At 39.1% G+C, this 20,722-nt stretch overlaps 1 protein-coding gene and 1 non-coding gene across 3 annotated transcripts in view; both read left to right on the top strand.

Moving 5' to 3' along the window:
• SLC13A1 (solute carrier family 13 member 1) overlaps positions 1-20,722 on the top strand; it is a 90,469-nt gene that overhangs the window by 9,491 nt on the left and 60,256 nt on the right. Inside the window, exons 2-3 of one of the 2 annotated variants that reach the window (XM_008258262.5) lie at positions 3,426-3,554; positions 18,476-18,612. In XM_008258262.5, coding sequence (XP_008256484.1) covers positions 3,426-3,554; positions 18,476-18,612 — 266 coding nt within the window. Of the gene's footprint in view, positions 1-3,425; positions 3,555-18,473; positions 18,613-20,722 lie in introns of those variants that run through there. The other variant, XM_089329491.1, reaches the window with a different exon arrangement.
• Positions 7,616-7,805, top strand: LOC127491936 (U2 spliceosomal RNA). Its single transcript, XR_007920859.1, has one exon. It is a non-coding gene; the product is annotated as a U2 spliceosomal RNA (small nuclear RNA).

Here is a 20,722-nt window from a genome sequence, read left to right as displayed (position 1 = left end):
GCAGCAACCCAGAATTCCCAGAATTCCATTCAGGTCTCCCAAGTGGGTAGCAGGGACTCAAGCCTCCCTGGGTGAGCACCAGCAGGAAGCTACAACTGGAGGTGGAGAAGGCACTCCAATGGGGGCTGTGGGTGTAACAGACAGTGTCTTAACTGCTGCAGCAAACACCCACACCTAGAGTTTTTGTTAATATGAAATCTGTTGGTTTGTAAGTCTTGACTTGCTCTCCCTCCCTCTCTCTCTCTCTCTCTCTCTCTCACACACACACACACACACACAAAACACTTTCAGTCAAATAAATGGAATTTTTTTTTGCTAAACTTGGCCATTAGATTGCAACTACTTCATTGAAATACTCAAAGTCAATGGATCTAGAATACAGGCATAAGTAGGTAGAAATTAAAGGAACTGGGGGCCAACTGGTGTATCGCCTCACTAAACATCAGAAGTTAAAGCTCAGAAAAAGGGCACATGATGAGAAGGAGAGGTCAGAAACCAAATATCAAGAAGCTATTGAGAAGATCCCTGGAAATAGACAATGAAAGTGTCAGAGAAAATCTTCTACAGTGAAGATGGCTTTGAATGCAAGATGAAGATTTTGAAGTTTTCCATAAACAACTGACAGTCAGTAGCTTGATTATTTAACATCAGAGCTCAGGCAGTTAAAGAAACTAGTCCAGGCAAGCTGGCAATCTAATATTTGAATTGTTGCTTTTTATTCTGTCTCCACAGTTCAACCTTTAGAGCAGACTGTGACCAACTAGTCAAATTAGACCCATGGTGATATGGAATTTCAACACTTAGAACAGGTTATATGCGATGACCAGAATTAGCTTGCACATGTATTGGGTTTATTTTTTCTGATGTTTTAGTAAACTCTTACAGAGTGGTGCTCCAGAAATTATCAGGGCTGCTTGTCTCTGGCTATAATTTATGCAAGGGAGGGGCCGGCATCCTGGCACAGTAGGTTAATCCTCTGCCTGTGGCGCCGGCATCCCGTATAGGCGCCGGTTCTAGTCCCAGCAGCTCCTCTTCCAATCCAGCTCTCTGCTGTGGCCTGGGAAAGCAGCAGAAGATAACTCAAGTACCCGGGCCCCTGCACCTATGTGGGAGACCTGGAAGAAACTCCTGGCTCCTGGCTTCCAATCGGCGCAGCTCTGGCTGTTGCAGCTATTTGGGGAGTGAACCAACGGGTGGAAGACCTTTCTCTCTGTCTCTTCCTCTCACTGTCTATAACTCTACCTCTCAAATAAATAAATGAAATCTTTTAAAAAATAAATACATAATTTATGCAAGAGAATGACAAAATCGAAATGGATTCTTGGAAAATTATTGGTTCTGGACCAGCCCTGCAGATGTGGCTGGAGGTGGAGGAGCAGCTTTGAAAGGTAAAACCACAGGAGGATAGGATGGAGAGAGTGGCTGACTGTAGAAAAGGGGAAAATTAGTAAGAGTTTCTTTGACCTTTGATACCTAAGTTCTTTTTTAAAAATTTTTTTTTTACTTATTTGATAGGCAGAGTTACAGAGAGGCAGAGCCAGAGAAAGAGAGAGAGAGAGAGAGAGAGAGAATCTCCCATCTCCTGGTTCACCACCCTAAAAGGCTGCAATGACCAGAGCTCTGTACATCTGAAACCAGGAGCTAAGAGCTTCTTCTGGGTCTCCCATGTGAGCACAGGGGCCCAAGGACTTGGACCATCTCCCATTGCTTTCCCAGGTGCATTAGCAGAGAGCTAGATTGGACATGAAGCAGCCAGGACTTGAACTGGTGCCCATATGGGATGCTGGCACTACAGGCGGTGGCTTTTTCTGCTATGCCACAGCACCAGCCCTTAGGTTCTTACAAAGATAATAGAAAACAAAATCTTGGAGAAACTTTTGGATTTATCTAGGTATCCTCATTCAGGGAAGATGTACAACCTTTCTTTTGTACATCCATTTTAAATTTAGCTGGTATTTATAAGTTCTCTCTAGAGAAGTTTAGGTAAATTCAGCCAAGGCCCAATTTTATTTTGCTGTTTTATTGTTTGTGAAGACATAGAGGCAGACTCTGTATAAAAGTGTCAATATCAAAATGCCTTTATTCTTTTCCCTTTAAAGAGATATCACAGTAAAGATAAGACATAATCCTGACTTACTTGGATCTCTTAGAAATCAGGGAAGGTGTAGGGATGCTGGAAAAGGAAATGCCAAGTCCAGAAAATTCACCTTGAGGTAGGTGAAGCAGAAGGCAGCAGAGCTAGAAATTGTATAAACCTTAAGTAAAAGACCTCATCAGCACCATAAGGCAGTTTCTGTAAATTTTCCAAATATAACTTTTCATTTGCACAGTAAGCAGCATGAGGGGGAAACAAAGTCATTAAGATAAATGCTAGCCTTTACTGCACACTTAGAATATTCCAAATAATTTCACATCAAATTTATCTCTACAAGTCAAAGATAATGAAACAGTTCAATCCCTTCTTAACAATGTCCAAAAACAGAAACAGAGTTTATACTAAGCTATGCAACAGATTGTACTGAAATTCAGGTTCCTATTGAGTCTCTCTGTATCTCCCCAGTAACTCCTAGCTGTCTTAGTCAGGGAAGAAGGCTCTTTGCCTTCTATCAATGTCCCTTAGAGACTATATTTAGGCTCACAAGCATCATATGACTTACAATTGTCTTTATTCGAAGACAAAGTGCAGCAAAATTTCCTCTAGGTGGATGTCCTCCTTTTAATTAGAAAGAGTGGAGGTGGATAGGCACATGTCCCACCCACCCAAGCTCTAAGTAATGCAAAAATGCTGTAGGATGAACATGATTGGTGCAGGTGTTTGGCAGGACAGTGGGGTAAGTATGGCTCACTATAATGTGTCATATTCTGCATAAAGAACTGGAAGAGAAGAACTGTTGGTCTCCAAACACAAAGGAAAGATAAAGAAATAACCAGTTTAGTTGTCCAATATGACAACTGTGCTATGTATACATGTTGAAATACAACATTGTATCCATTAAAATTATACAAGTGTTATATATTAATCTAGAATTTTAAAAGTTAAAAAAATATTAAAGACAGTTATCCCGCCCTAGGGAAAAGGCTGTATGTAACTTGTCTGTTTCTGCACTCCAGTGGTACTGGGCATGTACTTTTAGGTCATTTAAGCTGGGAATAAACATCCATCCACACTAAGACAAGTACTAAGGAAATGTGAAAAACTTGATGAATGAAGATTTTTCCTGTTTTTGTATTTTCACATTTATTAAATTTTGACTCTTAGAACCCATAATAAATGTCTATTTGCTGGCAACTCAAAGATGTAGAGATATTGAGAACTTCTTGCTTTCTCTGTGACATGGCTCCATTCAGTAAAGGTGGTTGTGATTTGAACAATGATTTCCCCAGCCACATTACTACATCTTGTGTTTTCTCTTTCTTCTTTCCAGGAAGCAGAATGTGCCTACACACTCTTTGTTGTGGCTGTATTTTGGCTCACAGAGGCTTTGCCTCTGTCAGTAACAGCTTTGCTGCCTGGTTTAATGTTCCCTCTGTTTGGGATCATGTCTTCTACCAAGGTAAGTTCTGTAAATGCTTCTTATAATTAGCTTCCATATGCTGTGCTGAGATTTCCAAGAAAAAAGTTTCTATTTTTATTTTTAAAAATATTTGTTTATTCACTTTATTTATTTGAAAGGCAAATAGACAGATGGATACCTCCCATCTGCTGGTTCACTACCCAAATGCTCACAATAGCTGGGGCTGGGCCAGGCTGAATCTAGGAGCAGAGAACTCAATTTAGATCTCCCTCATGGGTGGCAGGAACCTGTTATTACCTGCTGCCTTCCAGAGTATGCATTTTTTGGAAGCTGAAATAGAGAATAGAGCCACGACTCAAACCCAGATACTCAGTTACAAGATATAGACATCCCAAGAAGCAACTTAACCAGTGAGCCAAATACCAACCCCAAAGAGTACCCTTAAAAGGGAGCAATAATCCTGTTTATGAGCCTTCCATGTGAGTCTTATGACCTTCCAGTTATTCCCCCTTTGCCATTTGCTTGTGCCCATCTCAGGAATAAAAACAGCCTGTGACTTCCAGCATCACATGAGTCTGTAGGAGATGAGTGTCCAATCTCCTCTCGCTGACATCTACGGCAGGTGCCTCTCTCCTGACCAGAGAGGCAACTCAGTCACATCCTGTGGAATGTGGAATTGGTTCCACAGTGCTGGAAAAACAATTTTTGTTTTTCATAAAGAAAAGTCTTCCCTGTTTTCTTTTCCAGAAACCTGCCATTTCAAAACATAAAGCCAAATTAACTTGTACATATATTTCTATTTTGTTCTTGCTGAGAGGAGATTGTTCCTGCTGGGAGCCGTTTATTACCCTGATACAATCCAAGAGTACCCATCTGAAGAAAATGGATTCCCCATTAAGAGCAAGAAATGCATTGAAGCCAGAATGTCTACCTCCCCACAGTCTCCAGCCACACAGAAAACAACTGCCTAACCACAGCTACAACATGCTCAGGACAGATGTCACGTTCAAGATGCTAGTCAGGGCAGTTTATCACCTTGGGACTTCTGTCTTCAGCCTGAGTGCAGTGTTGATCTCTTGGGGGCTCACCTGTCTTTAATGTGAGTGGAGATTTTTCTTCTTTAACCCTTGATTACAGTTTTTCTTGTTTGGGGAGCTGTTTGCTCCTTTATCTTCATGTCATGCAGGAGCCCATGTTTCTGCATCTCTGATTCTCTCTGCTCCTCATTTCTTACTGTGTTTATCCCTTCCCCCTCACCCAGACTCTTCATTCTGGTCACCACTGATTTGGAGAGCATAGCTAGGGCTGACCTCAGATTCTCTCACCCCAGACAGATGTCCTACTGCCCCATGGAATCTGAGGTCTATAATTGAAACAGTTTGTTATATGTGTCAGCATGCTATATGACTCTCAATCAAGGGAATATAAAAAGAAGGATTTGAAAATTTCTCAAAAGTAGGGTATCAAAAGGTATATGTTTTAGCATAGCAGGTTAAGCCACTGCTTGAGAAATATCCCATATCAGAGTGCCTGGGATCAAGTCCTGTCTCCACTTTTGATACGGCTTTCTGTTAATGTGCATCCTGTGAGAGAGTAGATGTTGGTCCGAGTACCTAATTCCATGTCACCCATGTTGGAAACTCAGACCAATTTCCTGGATCCTTGTATTTGTGTCTCCCACTTTTCTCTGTCATTCTGTGTTTTAAACAAACAAAATAATAAAAATAAATTTTTAGCAATAGCATATCACATCGTTAACCCATGTCTTACTGAGTTGGATTGTTACATCTTCAGAAATAGTTTAGTCATTACACATTTGTCTCTTATAACTTAATAATAATGAAATTGACTTTTTAAAAGAGGCAGAGGTAGAAGTGAGGTTCATTGGAATCATAGGGTATTTTATAGCAAATTCCTTTGGGAGACAACAGGAGGTAAAAAAGCACTCATAGAGACCTGGATTTGTGGGAGCTGCCAAAGATAGACCTGTATGTCTCTCCTTCTTTGTGGTGTGTTGGGGATTAAGAAGAGGCAGCAAAATTGTTGGTACCAACAGCAGTTGCATCCCTCTGGCATCACAGAAGTACTTTATCTCTGAAGGTGTCAATTTCAGACTCTAATAGTCATAGAATCGTAGACTTGGCAGGGAGTTCTGGATTCTCACACCCAGGGCAGGGTCTTCTCCCTGATCTCTTTCACAGATGGAATAAATCAGGAAATATCTTGAGACTTTCAACACATGTAAGTCTCTAATACTCCATAAGGAAATCCATACTTTTTGAAATGTTTTAACTTTTGAAACGCAGCAACTTTATTGAGCTCAAGTCTGAAATTCAATCACCTTGGCTTATTAAACTTTTGCCTAACACACAGGATTCCACAAATAAATTCCACCTTTCTTTTCCATGCAGATGTTGCTCAAGTTTGAAAATCAATTTCATTGGCCGGCGCCACGGCTGACTTGGCTAATCCTCCGCCTGCAGCGCTGGCACCCCGGGTTCTAGTCCTGGTTTGGGCACCAGATTCTATCCCGATTGCTCCTCTTCCAGTCCAGTTCTCTGCTGTGGCCCCGGGGAAGGCAGTGGAGGATGGCCCAAGTCCTTGGGCCCTGCACCTGCATGGGAGACCAGGAGGAAGCACCTGGCTCCTGGCTTTGGATCAGCACAGCTCGCCAGCTGCAGCAGCCATTTGGGGGGTGAACCGATGGAAGGAAGATCGTTCTCTCTGTCTCTCACTGTCTAACTCTGCCTGTCAAAAAAATAAAATAGAAAGAAAATCAATATCATTATTTCCTTATGACTTCCCACCTCCAGCCTTATGGATTCAAGACCTCAACCCCCATACTCAAACCCACTACCTCTCACTCAATCACCACTGTCCTCCTATTCTTTTTTCCAGGAACTAACTCTAGTTTGTCAATGATACTTAAGGATTAAATTAGTTAATAAATGCAAATCAGTTACACAGTAAACACTCAATATATGTTAGTTAATATTATTACTATTTTTTTGACAGGTAGAGTTATAGACAGTGAGAGAGAGAGACAGAGAGAAAGGTCTTCCTTCTGTTGGTTCACCCCCAAAATGGCCACTACGGCTGGCGCTGCAGAGCTGGAGCCAGGAGCCAAGTGCTTCTTCCTGGTCTCCCATGCAGGTGCAGGAGCCCAAACACTTGGGCCATCCTCTGCTGCCCTCCCGGGCCACAGCAGAGAGCTGGACTGAAAGAGGAGCAACCGGGACTAGAACCCGATGCCCATATGGGATGCTGGCACCGCAGGCGGAGGATTAACCAGGTAAGCCATGGCACAGGCCCCAATATTATTACTATTTGTACACTGACAAAAGTGAATAGATTGGGCCGGCGCCGTGGCTCACTAGGCTAATCCTCCACCTAGCGGCGCCGACACACTGGGTTCTAGACCCGGTTGGGGCGCCGGATTTTGTCCCGGTTGTCCAGGCCAGCTTTCTGCTGTGGCCAGGGAGTGCAGTGGAGGATGGCCCAAGTCCTTGGGCCCTGCACCCCATGGGAGACCAGGATAAGTACCTGGCTCCTGCCTTCGGATAGGCGTGGTGCGCTGGCTGCAGCGTGCAGGCCGCAGCGGCCATTGGAGGGTGAACCAACTTTTCTCTCTCTCTCTCTCTCACTGTCCACTCTGCCTGTCAAAAAAAAAAAAAAAAAAAGTGAATAGATCACCCAAGAAACATTTGGAGTGCGGCAAAAGTAAATAAGTCTATCAATCCCCTCCTGATTTTGCCCCCTAAGTTCATTTTAAATTTCATGTGACTTTCTTCACCTGATAAATTTAACTATAGTTTGCCCTTAGGATTTTTAATGGACAAAGCTGTTCTTCATCTGGTAATTCTGATTCAGATAGGGCAACTGACATTTTACTCATAAATACTCATAAATAACTGGTCAAAGCTACAGGGTATGATGGAAACAGCTAGAAATTTAGTTACAAAGTCTAAACCTAACAACTAATATTTATCACTAGTTACTTATGTGATCCTGATATGTCCTTTTAAAATTATAGTTTTATCTTCTGTGGGTGGGACATGAAAATGCCTCACAACTTGAGAATCATTCTAATAATGAAATTAATCGCTTCTTGGCCTTTTGGCTAAGATCAAGTGTAGTATCTGTTCTTATCAGTTTAATAATGAAATTAAATCATATGGGAAACAATGACGCAAACTGTCAAGTATTCTTTCAAGTTTTTGTATTCAATTTTGAATGTGTTGAACTATAATTTCAGTCTATTGCATTTCTTTGAATCTGAAATCTATCACTGAGCCAGACATTATGTCATTAATGTCTTCATCTAAGGTCTGAGCCCAAAATATTTCTCAGCCATCATGATTATAATCTGATTTTCACCTGTTTATTAAGCTAGTGATAAATACCTATACCTTGATGAGTAATTATCTGCAATTTGAAGAATGCCAACAAATATTGAACTTTTCTCATGTCAGTTCAATTAAACTGAAGTGCTAAATATTTAGAATGTACCCAATTCATATTACAAAATAGCCAAAAATACATATATATGTATATATAGATGTTACCTTTCATATTTACTCAACTATTCAACAAATATGGGGTAAGCATTCAGCATCTCATCAATGAATAAAAACAGATGAAAATCCCTTATCTTCCTGAGGGAACAAAAAAAATAAACAATACAATGAGCAGATAAATTACATAGTCAGGCAGAAAGACAATTTGTGCTCTGGACAAATGCAATAGGATTATGAGGATCAGAGAAGGGGCAGTTTTAAAAAGGGTGATCAGGCAATACCTGAGCAAAGATTTGCAGGTCATGAGGCTTAGCTATTTGAATATCTGAGGAATGATCATTGCAGAAGAGGGAACCCCCCGGGGCGGGGAGGGGGCAAAGTCCTTAAGGCAGTGCATGCCTGGAGCTGTGACTGGGACGGAGTGAGTGAAGGGGAGAATCATAGAAGATATCAGAGAACTAATGTAATAGGGAGAGGACCACCTGGGAACAGAGAAGGCCACTGTAAGATTTCAAATCTCTGTTGCTTGTTTTTCATGTTTAATTTTAATTTTAATTTTTGACAGATTCGATATGATTTGTAGATACAAGTCTAAGAACATAATGATATTCCCTCCTCTCTTCCTGCCTCCTTCCTACCATCTTTCCTTCTACTTTTCTTTCTTATTTTTTTTTAGTTTTTGATATAACATATTTTAAATTTACATTACAGTAAAAAGGCTTAATATGTCACTGAATAAGTTTAACAAGTAAAAAGCAAAAAGACCCTAGTTTAGTAAGAATATAAACAATGGTTATAAACAATAATTCAATGGAAAAGTGACCATTTCACCCAGTTTTTTGTCAATTATTCATTCATAATTTCTTTCAGTGAAATATAATAAATTAAAATGTAACATCTAAATATTTTCTGTGTGGTTATAAGACAATAATTAAGTTCATTTAGACTTAAGCCATTTCCTCTCACAGTTTATGCACAGAAATGATTTTATGTAGATTGTAATGCAAATAATTATACATTTTAATTTTTGTACTCTACTAGTTACCACAGATCAGGGGACTCTTAATGTACTTGGATCCTCTGGAAAGTTTTGAGCTGAAGAGTAACATGATTGTTCTGACTTTCCTTTCATAAGGATAATTCGGTGGCTGGTGTTGAGAAACAAGATAGGAAGAAGGAGGCAAGAAAGTTATGCAGGTGGGAAACCATGGCAATTCAGACCAGGGTTAGTAATAGAGATACTGAATATGTTATCAATACTTTTTGAAGGAAAAATTAACAAGCTTTCATGATTGATTAGATAAGGCTTGTGATTGGAAGAAGAGAGTCAAGGATGCCTCACAACTTTTGACCTCCCAGCTGGAAAAATGGAGTAAAGCTGTCAAGTGAAATGGGAAATAATAAGGGCAGAACAGGCTTATTGTAGGAGAGGGGTTGACCTGGAGTTTAGACCTGGAGACATAGTTATGAAGTACTTGTTAGACACCTAAGTGAAGATGTCGAGTGAGCAGTCAGATTCATATGGATCCAGAGTACGTGAGAGAGTGCTTATCTGGAGATATAAGCACGAATGCTGCCATAATATAGATGGTATTTAAAACCATAAGATTTGATGAGATCATTTAATGAGTAAGTGTAAACAGAAAGGCAAAAAGGAGCTCAGGATAACCACATCATTAAGAAGCCACTGAGAAGAGAAAATACTAGATACAGAAACTGGGAAGAAAAGGCAATTGAGAGAGGAGGGAATTAAGGAGGGTGTGGAATTCAAGAGAAGCAAGTGTTTTAAGGATGGGGCAGTGATCACGTGTGTCAAATCTGCTGAAAAGTCAGGTAATGTGAAAATTAGAAACTGATCACTGCAGGGAAGTGTTTGACCTGGCCATTACATCTGTTATGATGACTTCATCCCGTATCAGCGTGCCCATATTCAATTCTTTTTTTTTTTTTTTTTTTTGACAGGCAGAGTTAGACAGTGAGAGACAGAGAGAAAGGTCTTCCTTCCCTTGGTTCCCCCGCCAAATGGCCACTATGGGCGGCGCTGCACCGATCCAAAGTCAGGAGCCAGGTGCTTTCTCCTGGTCTCCCATGCGGGTGCAGGGCCCAAGCACTTGGGCCATCCTCCACTGCCTTCCCTGGGGCCACAGCAGAGAGCTGGACTGGAAGAGGAGCAACCGGGACAGAACTGGCGTCCCAACCGGGACTAGAATCTGGGGTGCCGGCGCCGCAGGCAGAGGATTAGCCTAATGAGCCCCGGCACTGGCCTGGATTCAATTCTTAATTCCAGCTTCCTAATAATGCAGGTGCAAAGAGGCAGCAGTTGATGCCTAAGCAGTTGGGTCCCTGATATCCATGTGGGGAAATCTGGATTGAGTTCTGGCTCTTGGCTTTGTCTTGGCTCAACTCTGGCTATTGCAGGAATTTGGGGAGTGAACCAGTGGATGAGAAATCTGTCTGTCTATGTCTCTCTACATATTGAATAATAGTAATAATGAAAATTTATCATTGGATTTAGTGATATAATCTGTAAATACTTAAAAATAATCATACAAGTAAAAAATCACTTTACCACTTTCTAAAAATATTGTGTAATTTAATTCGCAAAGTTGATGTGAGGTACTATTTAACTTTTACAACTTTTTATTGATGTGTAGAAAGTTCATTTAACTTGAAAGTTATAGACCCAAGTGAACCCATGTGCTCTGATTGTGAAAGTCTATGTTTTTTGATGAAATTCCATTTGAGATGGAAAATCATTACCTTAAGCTCATGAATATATTTCAAATTTCATTAGAAATTTTATTGACATATCAATTTTGCCTCAAAAATAGCTATAGTTGTTCTGTCATATACGAACTAATAGCACTTTCTTCTATTATCTCTTGGACAAGTAGTTTATAAACAAACACATCTACCTGTGGGTAATGCTCTTCTACAACTACACTGACTGGTAAAAACCAAAGAATGAGTACTGTAATAGAAAACAGAGAATGTGAAAATTCCTTGCATAAATATATTACAAGAACATCTCATATTCCTGGACTTCTTTCTGCACCTGCACTGTGTTTTTTTCTTATATGCCCTGCAATGTTGCCACACGCTACCAGACTTCCTCTGCCATTTCATGTAAATGCCCTGGTGCCTCCTTTGCATAACCACTCTTGTACTTTGGGGCCATTATTAAATAAAATGAGTTACTTGTTCACAAGTACGATGATAATGTGATAGTTACTGATCACCGAGATAGCCACTGAGTAATGTGCATGTAGTTCAGATAGCAGTGATATACTGAACAAAGGGATGATTTACGTTCTTAGTAGGATGGAGCAGAACGGTGTGAGATTCCATTATGTTACTCAGAATGATGTTTAATTTAAAATGTATGAATCATTTCCTGGACTTTCCATTTTTTTTTTTTTTTTTGGACCACTGTTGAGTGCAGACATCTGAAACCACAGAAATTGAACTGTATGATGAGTTGCTGAATTTTTTAAAGTAACTCTGAAATTATTCTCCTTAATTCTCAGAGTGTAAGTGAAACATGGTTAATATTCTAATCTGTGTGGAATGCTACAATAAAATACCCTAACATAGGTAACTTATAAACAACAGAAATTTATTGCTCATAATTCTGCAGGATGAGAAATCCAAGGTTAAGGTATTGGCAGATTTGGTTTCTGATGAGGGCTCAGCCTCTGCTCCATCAATGGCAACTTGTTGTTGTGTCCTCATGTGGGGCAAGGGAGCTCCCTCCAACCTCTTTCATGAAAATACTAGTCCTATTATGTGGTGGTGTGAACATATTAGGATCATATTAGATTCTAACATGAATTTGGGAGAAGGCACACCAACAGTGAGATGTTCAGAAATTTCCATGAACACAATGGAAAACGAGATAAGGGAAGAGAAAAACTGAAATGACTATTTTTGTTTCAATAATCTACTTGAGTATGAAATCTTGAAGGAAGACTTCCAAATCCTTTTAGGAAAATGTAGTTATTCTACTTATTTTTGAAACTCAGCTATGACTTGGATAAGTATTTCTAATATATCTATGATATTTTATTTCACTCTTTGTTAACTAGGTTTTTCTCATCTAACAACTTGTAAGTTCCTCAAGTTTAGGAATTTGATTCAACAGCTATCGAGTGCCAATAGGTGTCAGGCATATACTAAGTTCATAACAACAGTGTTCACGAATGCTTATTTTGCACTCAAATATGTATCTAAGCCAGTGAAGGGAATGATTAGACAAGTAAACAATCACTGGATAGATTAAAATGTGCTAACATAAAGGGAAATACAATCAAACTCAGCAAAAACATCTTTGAAGAATTGCTATCTGTGTTCATTCATAAAGGGAACTTAGAGATAACATTAGCAAGGGCAGAAGGTCATTCCTGGTTAAATCACAATCAAGTGTTAAAATATTTATGGATTTATTCCGACAGGGTCATAGTCAAAGTGGAAGTTCTCTTCTCCCTTCAGAGAAAGGTACCTCCTTCTTTGATGGCCCCGTTCTTTCCACTGGGATCTCACTCACAGAGATCTTCCATTTAGGTCTTCTTTTTTTTTTTTTTTTCCAGGGTATCTTGGCTTTCCATGCCTAAAATACTCTCATGGGCTCTTCAGCCATATCTGAATGCCTTAAGGGCTGATTCTGATGCCAGAGTGCTATTTAGGACATCTGCCATTCTATGAGTCTACTGTGTATCCCACTTCCCATGATAGATCGTTCTCTCCCTTTTTGATTCTATCAGCTAGTATTAGCAGACACTAGACTTGTTTGTGCGATCCCTTTGACTCTTAGACCTATCAGTGTGATCAGTTGTGAACTGAAGTTGATCACTTGGACTAGTGAGATGGCATTGGTACATGCCACCTTGTTGGGATTGTATTGGGATCCCCTGGCATGATTCTAACTCCACCATTTGGGGCAAGTCCGATTGAGCATGTCCCAAATTGTACATCTCCTCCCTCTCTTATTCCCACTCTTATATTTAACAGGGATCACTTTTCAGTTCAAATTTAAACACCTAAGAATAATTGTGTGTTAATCACAGAGTACAACCAATAGTACTAAAACAAAACAAAGAGAAAATACTAAAATGGATAAAGTATTACATTGTACGTCAACAGTCAGGACAAGAGCTGATCAAGTCACTGTTTCTCATAGTGTCCATTTCACTTCAACAGGTTTCCCCTTTGGTGCTCAGTAAGTTGTCACCGATCAGGGAGAACATATGATATTTGTCCCTTTGGGACTGGCTTAATTCACTCAGCATAATGTTTTCCAGATTCCTCCATCTTGTTCCAAATGACCGGATTTTGTTGTTTCTTACTGCTGTATAGTATTCTATAGAGTACATGTCCCATAATTTCTTTATCCAGTCTACTGGTGATGAGCATTTGGGTTGGCTCCAGGTCTTAGCTATTGTGAATTGAGCTGCAATAAACATTAATGTGCAGACAGCTTGTTTGTTTGCCAATTTCATTTCCTTTGGGTAAATTCCAAGGATCGGTATGGCTGGGTTGTATGGTAGGGTTATCTTCAGGTTTCTGAGGAATCTCCAGACTGACTTCCATAGTGGCTTAACCAATTTGCATTCCCACCAACAGTGGGTTAGTGTCCCTTTTTCCCTACGTGCTCTCCAGCATCTGTTGTTGGTAGATTTCAGAATGTGAGCCATTCTAACCGGGGTGAGGTGAAACCTCATTGTGGTTTTGATTTGCATTTCCCTGTTTGCTAGTGATCTTGAACATTTTTTCATGTGTCTGTTGGCCATTTGGATTTCCTCTTTTGAAAATTATCTATTGAGGTCCTTGGCCCATCTCTTAAGTGGGTTGCTTGTCTTGATGTTGTGGAGTTTCTTGATTTCTTTGTAGATTCTGGTTATCAACCCTTTATCTGTTGCATAGTTTGTGAATATTTTTTCCCATTCTGTTGGTTGCCTCTTCACTTTCTTGACTGTTTCTTTAAGTCAACAACAGGAGTCACTGTGTACTTACTTCTCATGTGGGATCTGTCTTTAGTGTGTTTTCCAACGTGAAGTAATGCTATAACTAGTGCTGAAACAGTATTTCACACTTTGTGTTTCTGTGTGGGTGCAAACTGATGAAATCTTTATTTAATATATACTGAATTGATCTTCTGTATATAAAGATAATTGAAAATGAATCTTGATGTGAATGGAATGGGAGAGGGAGTGGGAGATGGGAGGGGTGCGAGTGGGAGGGAAATTATGGGTAGGGGAAGCCATTGTAATCCATTAACTGTACTTTGAAAATTTATATTTACTAAATAAAAAATAAATAAAAAAATTTATGGATCGGGAGACTATGCAACAAATATAGAAAGAAGTGGATTGGAGTGGTAAGAGATTAGACTGAAGAGGTGATACAGCACCAGATAATGAAGGCACTACTGCAACAAGTTGGGACTATTGAATTTGGTCTTAGAAGCCATGGGATTCACTGAAGACGTGTAGGAAGACCAATTAGAAAAATGACTCAGAGGGCTATGGGTGGACTGGAAAAAGGACATCAGGGCAAGCATTTGGCTAGTAGTTAGGATGCCCACTTCCCACTTCAGAGTGCCTGGGTTCAATACTCTGCACTAACTCCTGACTCCAGCTTCCTGAATATGCAGGCCCTGGGAGGAATCAGTTGATGGCTCAAGTAATAGGGTTCCTGCCACCCTCATGAAAGAACTGGATTGAGTTTCTGGCTCCTGGCTTCTGCTGGGCTCAGCCCTGGCTATGGTGGGTATTTGAGGAACAAACTAAGGGATAGAATACCTTGATTTATCTAAAAAAAAAAAAATTAAAAAGAAAAACCATACAGTAGCCAGGTGAAAATTATGAGGAGTTTATATAAGATAGTAGTGTCTGAATAGAAAAAATAGATAAAGTTAAAGATATGAAGATCTAGAAATTATAGAACTTGGAGACCAATACACACACATTAGAAGTGAAAAAAAAATCATGACTGACCCTCTGATTTCAGGTTTGAGCTACTGAGCATTTAGACATTTCATTATAAAAGAGGAAGGAGATGTTTAAAGAATGAGTAGTGAAAGGATGAGAGCATCATTTCGGATGCTTTCAGTTTTAGTTGTTTGTGGAAAATTCAAACAGAAATTTCTGGTTGGATAAACCAGGCTGGAAATTAAAAAAAAAAATGTCTGGATATAAAGACCTTGATGCATTGAGCAGTCATTCAACAAATATGAATTTGTTGCCTACTATGCATGTACCAGGCATTATTTTTATCATACAGAGAGAAAAGTTGAATCCTTGATAGTTAACCATTAGGTGACTATCCTTGATAGTCAGCCTGTAGACTATCAGCATTTAAGAGAAGGACAAGGAGAACAAATTTTTAAAGTAAGCCAAGTAGAAAAATTCAGAAGCAGGAATAGAATCAGTTAGAAGTATAAAAAGATTCACAAGACTGAAAACACTAGTAAATTGAAAAATTGAAATCTTTATACTGAGATTTAGGAAGATAGGAGGCTTCGGACAGAATATGGACATTTGGAATTCAGGAATTCAGAGACCATAGCTTATTCAATGTCCCAACCCTTCCTCCCTCTGTGGCTGAACTGTTCTAGATGCCAGATAAGTAACAGCAATACAGTCCTGCTCCTCATATATATAATAGGCAAGACAGGTAGCAAACAAGTAAACCTACGTGATGTGATATTTTTAGGAAGAAAAGGAACAGAACTCAGAAAAAGAGCAAAACCTACTAAAATGAAGGCCTGCTACCTGAGAATTAAGGAGATACAAAAAAGGAAAAATGTGTCTCTGCTCCTATAATATTTTTATGCATGGTAAATGCTGTTTCAGTGTTAGAAAATTTAATAAACCAAAGAATTAAAGTTAATAAGAGTATTTTCTCTTACTCAACTGCTACCAAATGTAAAGAGATTAATACAAACTTTGAAAAACAATTAACATTTCATAAAACATAAAGAAGTCCACTTGTCTGCTATTAATTCTAAAGGGAATTATCACAATTTTTGCCTTTTATTAAACCAAGTCAAACTTGATAAGCTGTGTTTAAAGTGCTGATACAATTTTTTTCTTTTTTTTTAACTTTTATTTAGTGAATATAAATTTCCAAAGTACAGCTTATGGATTACAATGGCTTCCCCCCCATAAAGTCCCTCCCACCTGCAACCCTCCCCTTTCCCACTCCCTCTCCCCTTCCATTCACATCAAGATTCATTTTTGATTCTCTTTATATACAGAAGATCAGTTTAGCATACAATAAGTAAAGATTTCAACAGTTTGCTCCCACACAGAAACATAAAGTGAGAAATACTGTTTGAGTACTAGTTATAGCATTAAATCTCAATGTACAGCACCCTAAGGACAAAGATCCTACATGAGGAGTAAGTGCACAGTGACTCCTGTTGTTGACTTAACAATTGACACTCTTGTTTATGGCATCAGTAATCACCCTAGGCTCTTGTCATGAGCTGCCAAGGCTATGGAAGCCCCCTGAGTTCACCGACTCTGATCATATTTAGACAGGGCCATGGTCAAAGTGGAAGTTCTCTTCTCCCTTCAGAGAAAGGTACCTCCTTCTTTGATGACCCGTTCTTTCCACTGGGATCTCACTCGTGAAGATCTTTCATGTAGGTTTTTTTTTTTTTTTCCCCCAGAGTGTCTTGGCTTCCCATGCCTGAAATACTCTCATGGGCTTTTCAGCCGGATCCGCACGCCTTAAGGGCTGATTCTGAGGCCAGAGTGCTGTTTAGGACATCTGCCATTCAATGGGTCTGCTGTGTATCTCACTTCCCATGTTGGATCATTCTCTCCCTTTTTTATTCTATCAGCTAGTATTTGCAGACACTAGTCTTGTTTATGTGATCCCTTTGGTTCTTGGTCCTATCATTATGATCAATTGTGAACAGAAATTGATCACTGGGACTAGTGAGATGGCATTGGTATATGCCACCTTGATGGGATTGAATTGGAATCCCCTGGTATGTTTCTAACTCTACCATTTGAGGTAAGTCAGCTTGAGCATGTCCTGAATTGCACATCTCTTCCCTCTCTTATTCCCACTCTTATATTTAACAGCGATCACTTTCAGTTAAGTTCAGCACTTAAGAATAATTTTGTATTAATTACAGTATTCAACCAAAAGTATGAAGTAGAACAAACAAAAAAAATACTAAGAGGGATAACATATTAAGTTGCTCATCAACAGTCAGGGTGAGGGCTGATCAAGTCACCGTTTCTCCTAGTGTTCATTTCACTTTAACAGGTTTCCTTTTTGGTGCTCAGTTAGTTGTCACCTATCAGGGAGAACAAGTGGTATTTGTCCCTTTGGGATTGGCTTATTTCATTCAGCATAATGTTTTCCAAATTCCTAACAGGGATCACTTTTCAGTTAAAATTTAAACACCTAAGAATAATTGTGTGTTAATTACAGAGTGCTGATACAATTTAACAGCAAAATGATCATCAGAATTGATTTTCCTTTTCCTCTGAAGTTTATAACAATACGACAGTTTTATTCCAAATCTTTCATTTCTTCTACCAGACATTACTTGCTTTTTCAATAGAATCTTTTCTCTTACAATCTGCCCTGTTCAGCACAGCCTTGATATTTAGTTTAGCCAATCATTTCCTAAAGTTAGTTCTATCAAATACCAGTCACATGTGGTGCTCTACTTAAAAATTTAAAAAAGTAAATTTTGTATTATTAATCCTGAGAAACATGCAGAACACAGTATCCCACTCTAGAGATGATATTATGAACTATTATTTAGAGATTTTGGTAAAGCCTATTAGCAAGAAATTCTTGTATTTAAATATCTCATGTTTTCTAAGATGAACTAATCACATAATCCTTTAAAAAATGTTGTACCTAACATATTTCAGAGCATCCTTTAGAAATATCACTGCAAGATTTTGCTGAAAGTGTTTGGACATTTTCCTAATCCCTGAATTCATTAGCTGAAAATGGGTACTTGTTTTATAATAAATAATTCTGAAAGCAAAGTATTCAAAACTCAAAGGAGTGACTGAAATTATGGGATAAATGGTGTGGATGAAGATATTGGCAGGTCAGTACTTGATTCAAAATTCCCCAAATTTCAGTAATGGCTATAAACAAATGAATCCTAGTTTATATGTGGAAAATTAAGGCATAGAAGACACTTGCCAGCTGTTACTCAGATATTTAAAAATCTAATATTCTGGGTGCTCATTTTTTGTTTCTGTATACATATTTTTTCTTAGCACAACTATCTCTAGGGCAGAGTATAGACATCCTTAAATTGGTATTCAAACACATCTACATTTCTCTCAAATAGAAAGATATGTGGTTGAAGGTCAAAGTTAAGAGCAGCATAATAATGTCTTTCTTGTACAATGCTATTTTTCCCATCAATGTAAATAATCATGGGTGTAATTGTAATTTCAGGTAGCATCGGCTTATTTCAAAGATTTTCACCTGCTGCTAATTGGAGTCATCTGCTTAGCAACATCGATAGAAAAATGGAATTTGCACAAGAGGATTGCTCTGAGAATGGTGATGATGGTGGGTGTGAACCCGGCATGGTAAGGACTGCATCCACTGCTTTCAGTTTACATTCTGAACAGATAATCATTGTGCAGAACAAATAACCAAGTAAGCAATGCACATCCAGGGACTTGCTTGCATTTCAGTGTAATTCATGGCTTTTTTTTCCCCTCTGCAAATATTAAAGCACTATAAAGTGCTCTTGAGTAGTAGGAAGGGGAAAACAACTTTCTATTCACTGCAGGTCTAATAACAGGGAGACTGGAATAAGCTTTTATGTGCCCGAGGAGTCAAAGCTGAGAGAAGTCTTGAACTTCAGCACACACAAGACTGATAACTCTAAGAGTAGATTTCAGTCCTACCTTGTTTACTTGGCTGATTACACATTCAAAACCTGTTTAAAAGCATTCTTTATCATCAGGGAAGATGTTAAGAACCAAAGACAAAAAAAAATACTGACAAAATACAAATGTAGGCAGAAGAATTCAAGGTGAACATTTTTCTTTTGAAATCAACTGTTGCAAATTGAAACAATCAATTAAGAAGTTTCATCGGTAGAATGTGAAATCACTCATTGGACTGCTTTTTTCCAACTTAAAGGAATGCTTTTATTACTTTAATTGGTTGATTTTTATTCCATCTCTTGTTAAGAAATGAATTTAAGTTAAAAAAATTTCCAGAGTCACAATCTGTTGTGTAATAACATTTTGCTTTAATGACTGAGGTGGCTGTTTCCTTCTCAGATTTTTTTTTAATAAAAAATTATATTGGCTTCTGCTGCATACTTCATTGTAGGGCATCACCACACCTGTGTTTATCATTTGTGGAAGAAACTGTTTTGATATATACAAGAAAACACAATGGTATAGATGAGACAAATTTTGTTTAAATTTTGTTACTTAAAAATTTTATAGCAAATTTAAGGCAGTTCACATTTCAAATGTTGCCCTGTGCCTCTTAGAGTACCATTGCTATGTATCTATTTTCCTTGATCACCTGCACAATGACCCCAGGGATGGGACAAAGCACTGCATAGTGGGGCCAGGATCCACCATGCCACCAAGTGACTTTGAATTTAAGGTGTTTTCACTATATGAAAGCTTACCCAATTCCAGTCTGTTTTCTAATAGGAAGATTTCACAGATTGCGGATGCCTTAAATTAAAAAATGTTTTTAGGTTTTCTAAGAGACATTTCTTGCTTAAGTAGGTATCTATCGATACCTAAAGTTTTTTTTTTATTTATTTTTTTTTTATTTTTTTATTTTTTTTTTTATTTTTTGACAGGCAGAGTGGACAGTGAGAGAGAGAGACAGAGAGAAAGGTCTTCCTTTGCCGTTGGTTCACCCTCCAATGGCCGCCGCGGCCGGCGCGCTGCGGCCGGCGCACCGCGCTGATCCGATGGCAGGAGCCAGGAGCCAGGTGCTTTTCCTGGTCTCCCATGGGGTGCAGGACCCAAGCACCTGGGCCATCCTCCACTGCACTCCCTGGCCACAGCAGAGGGCTGGCCTGGAAGAGGGGCAACCGGGACAGAATCCGGCGCCCCGACCGGGACTAGAACCCGGTGTGCCGGCGCCGCTAGGCGGAGGATTAGCCTACTGAGCCGCGGCGCCGGCCGATACCTAAAGTTTATTTTGCTTTTTCTATAGAAAATATCCACCTTAAAAATTGTAATACAGAATTGTTGTTGTAGTCTATTTTAAAAGGGAATCAAAGAATGTCGTAAATGACTCTACATGAAACATTTCCTTCCAATGATTTCTAGGGTCTCTGACCTAAAACAGATCATGCTTTCTCCTAAGTGTAATTTTGCAGATTTATAGTCATTATTTAAAATGTTATGGTCTTAGGCACATTTTTTAATTTTTATATTTATTTATTTTATACCTGATTTAACCTTTTCGTTTGTGTGTTTGTAATTATAATTATAAAGCAATTGTGATGTTACTTTATTTTTAAAATGATTTATTTGAAATTTGAAAGGCAGAATTACAGAGAGAGAATCTTATATCCACTGGTTCACTCTCCAAATGATCACATCAGCTGGAACTGAACCAAGCCAAAGCCAGGAGCCTAGAAGTCCATCCAGATCTCCCACATGGGTGCAGGGGCCCAAGCACTTGGGCCACCACTTTCTGCTTTCCTAGACA

This window comes from Oryctolagus cuniculus, chromosome 3, assembly GCF_051225735.1.
Source record: "Oryctolagus cuniculus isolate XC-2025 breed Fujian yellow rabbit chromosome 3, ASM5122573v1, whole genome shotgun sequence".
NCBI lineage: Eukaryota > Metazoa > Chordata > Mammalia > Lagomorpha > Leporidae > Oryctolagus > Oryctolagus cuniculus.
This window is presented reverse-complemented; position numbering and strand designations above follow the sequence as displayed.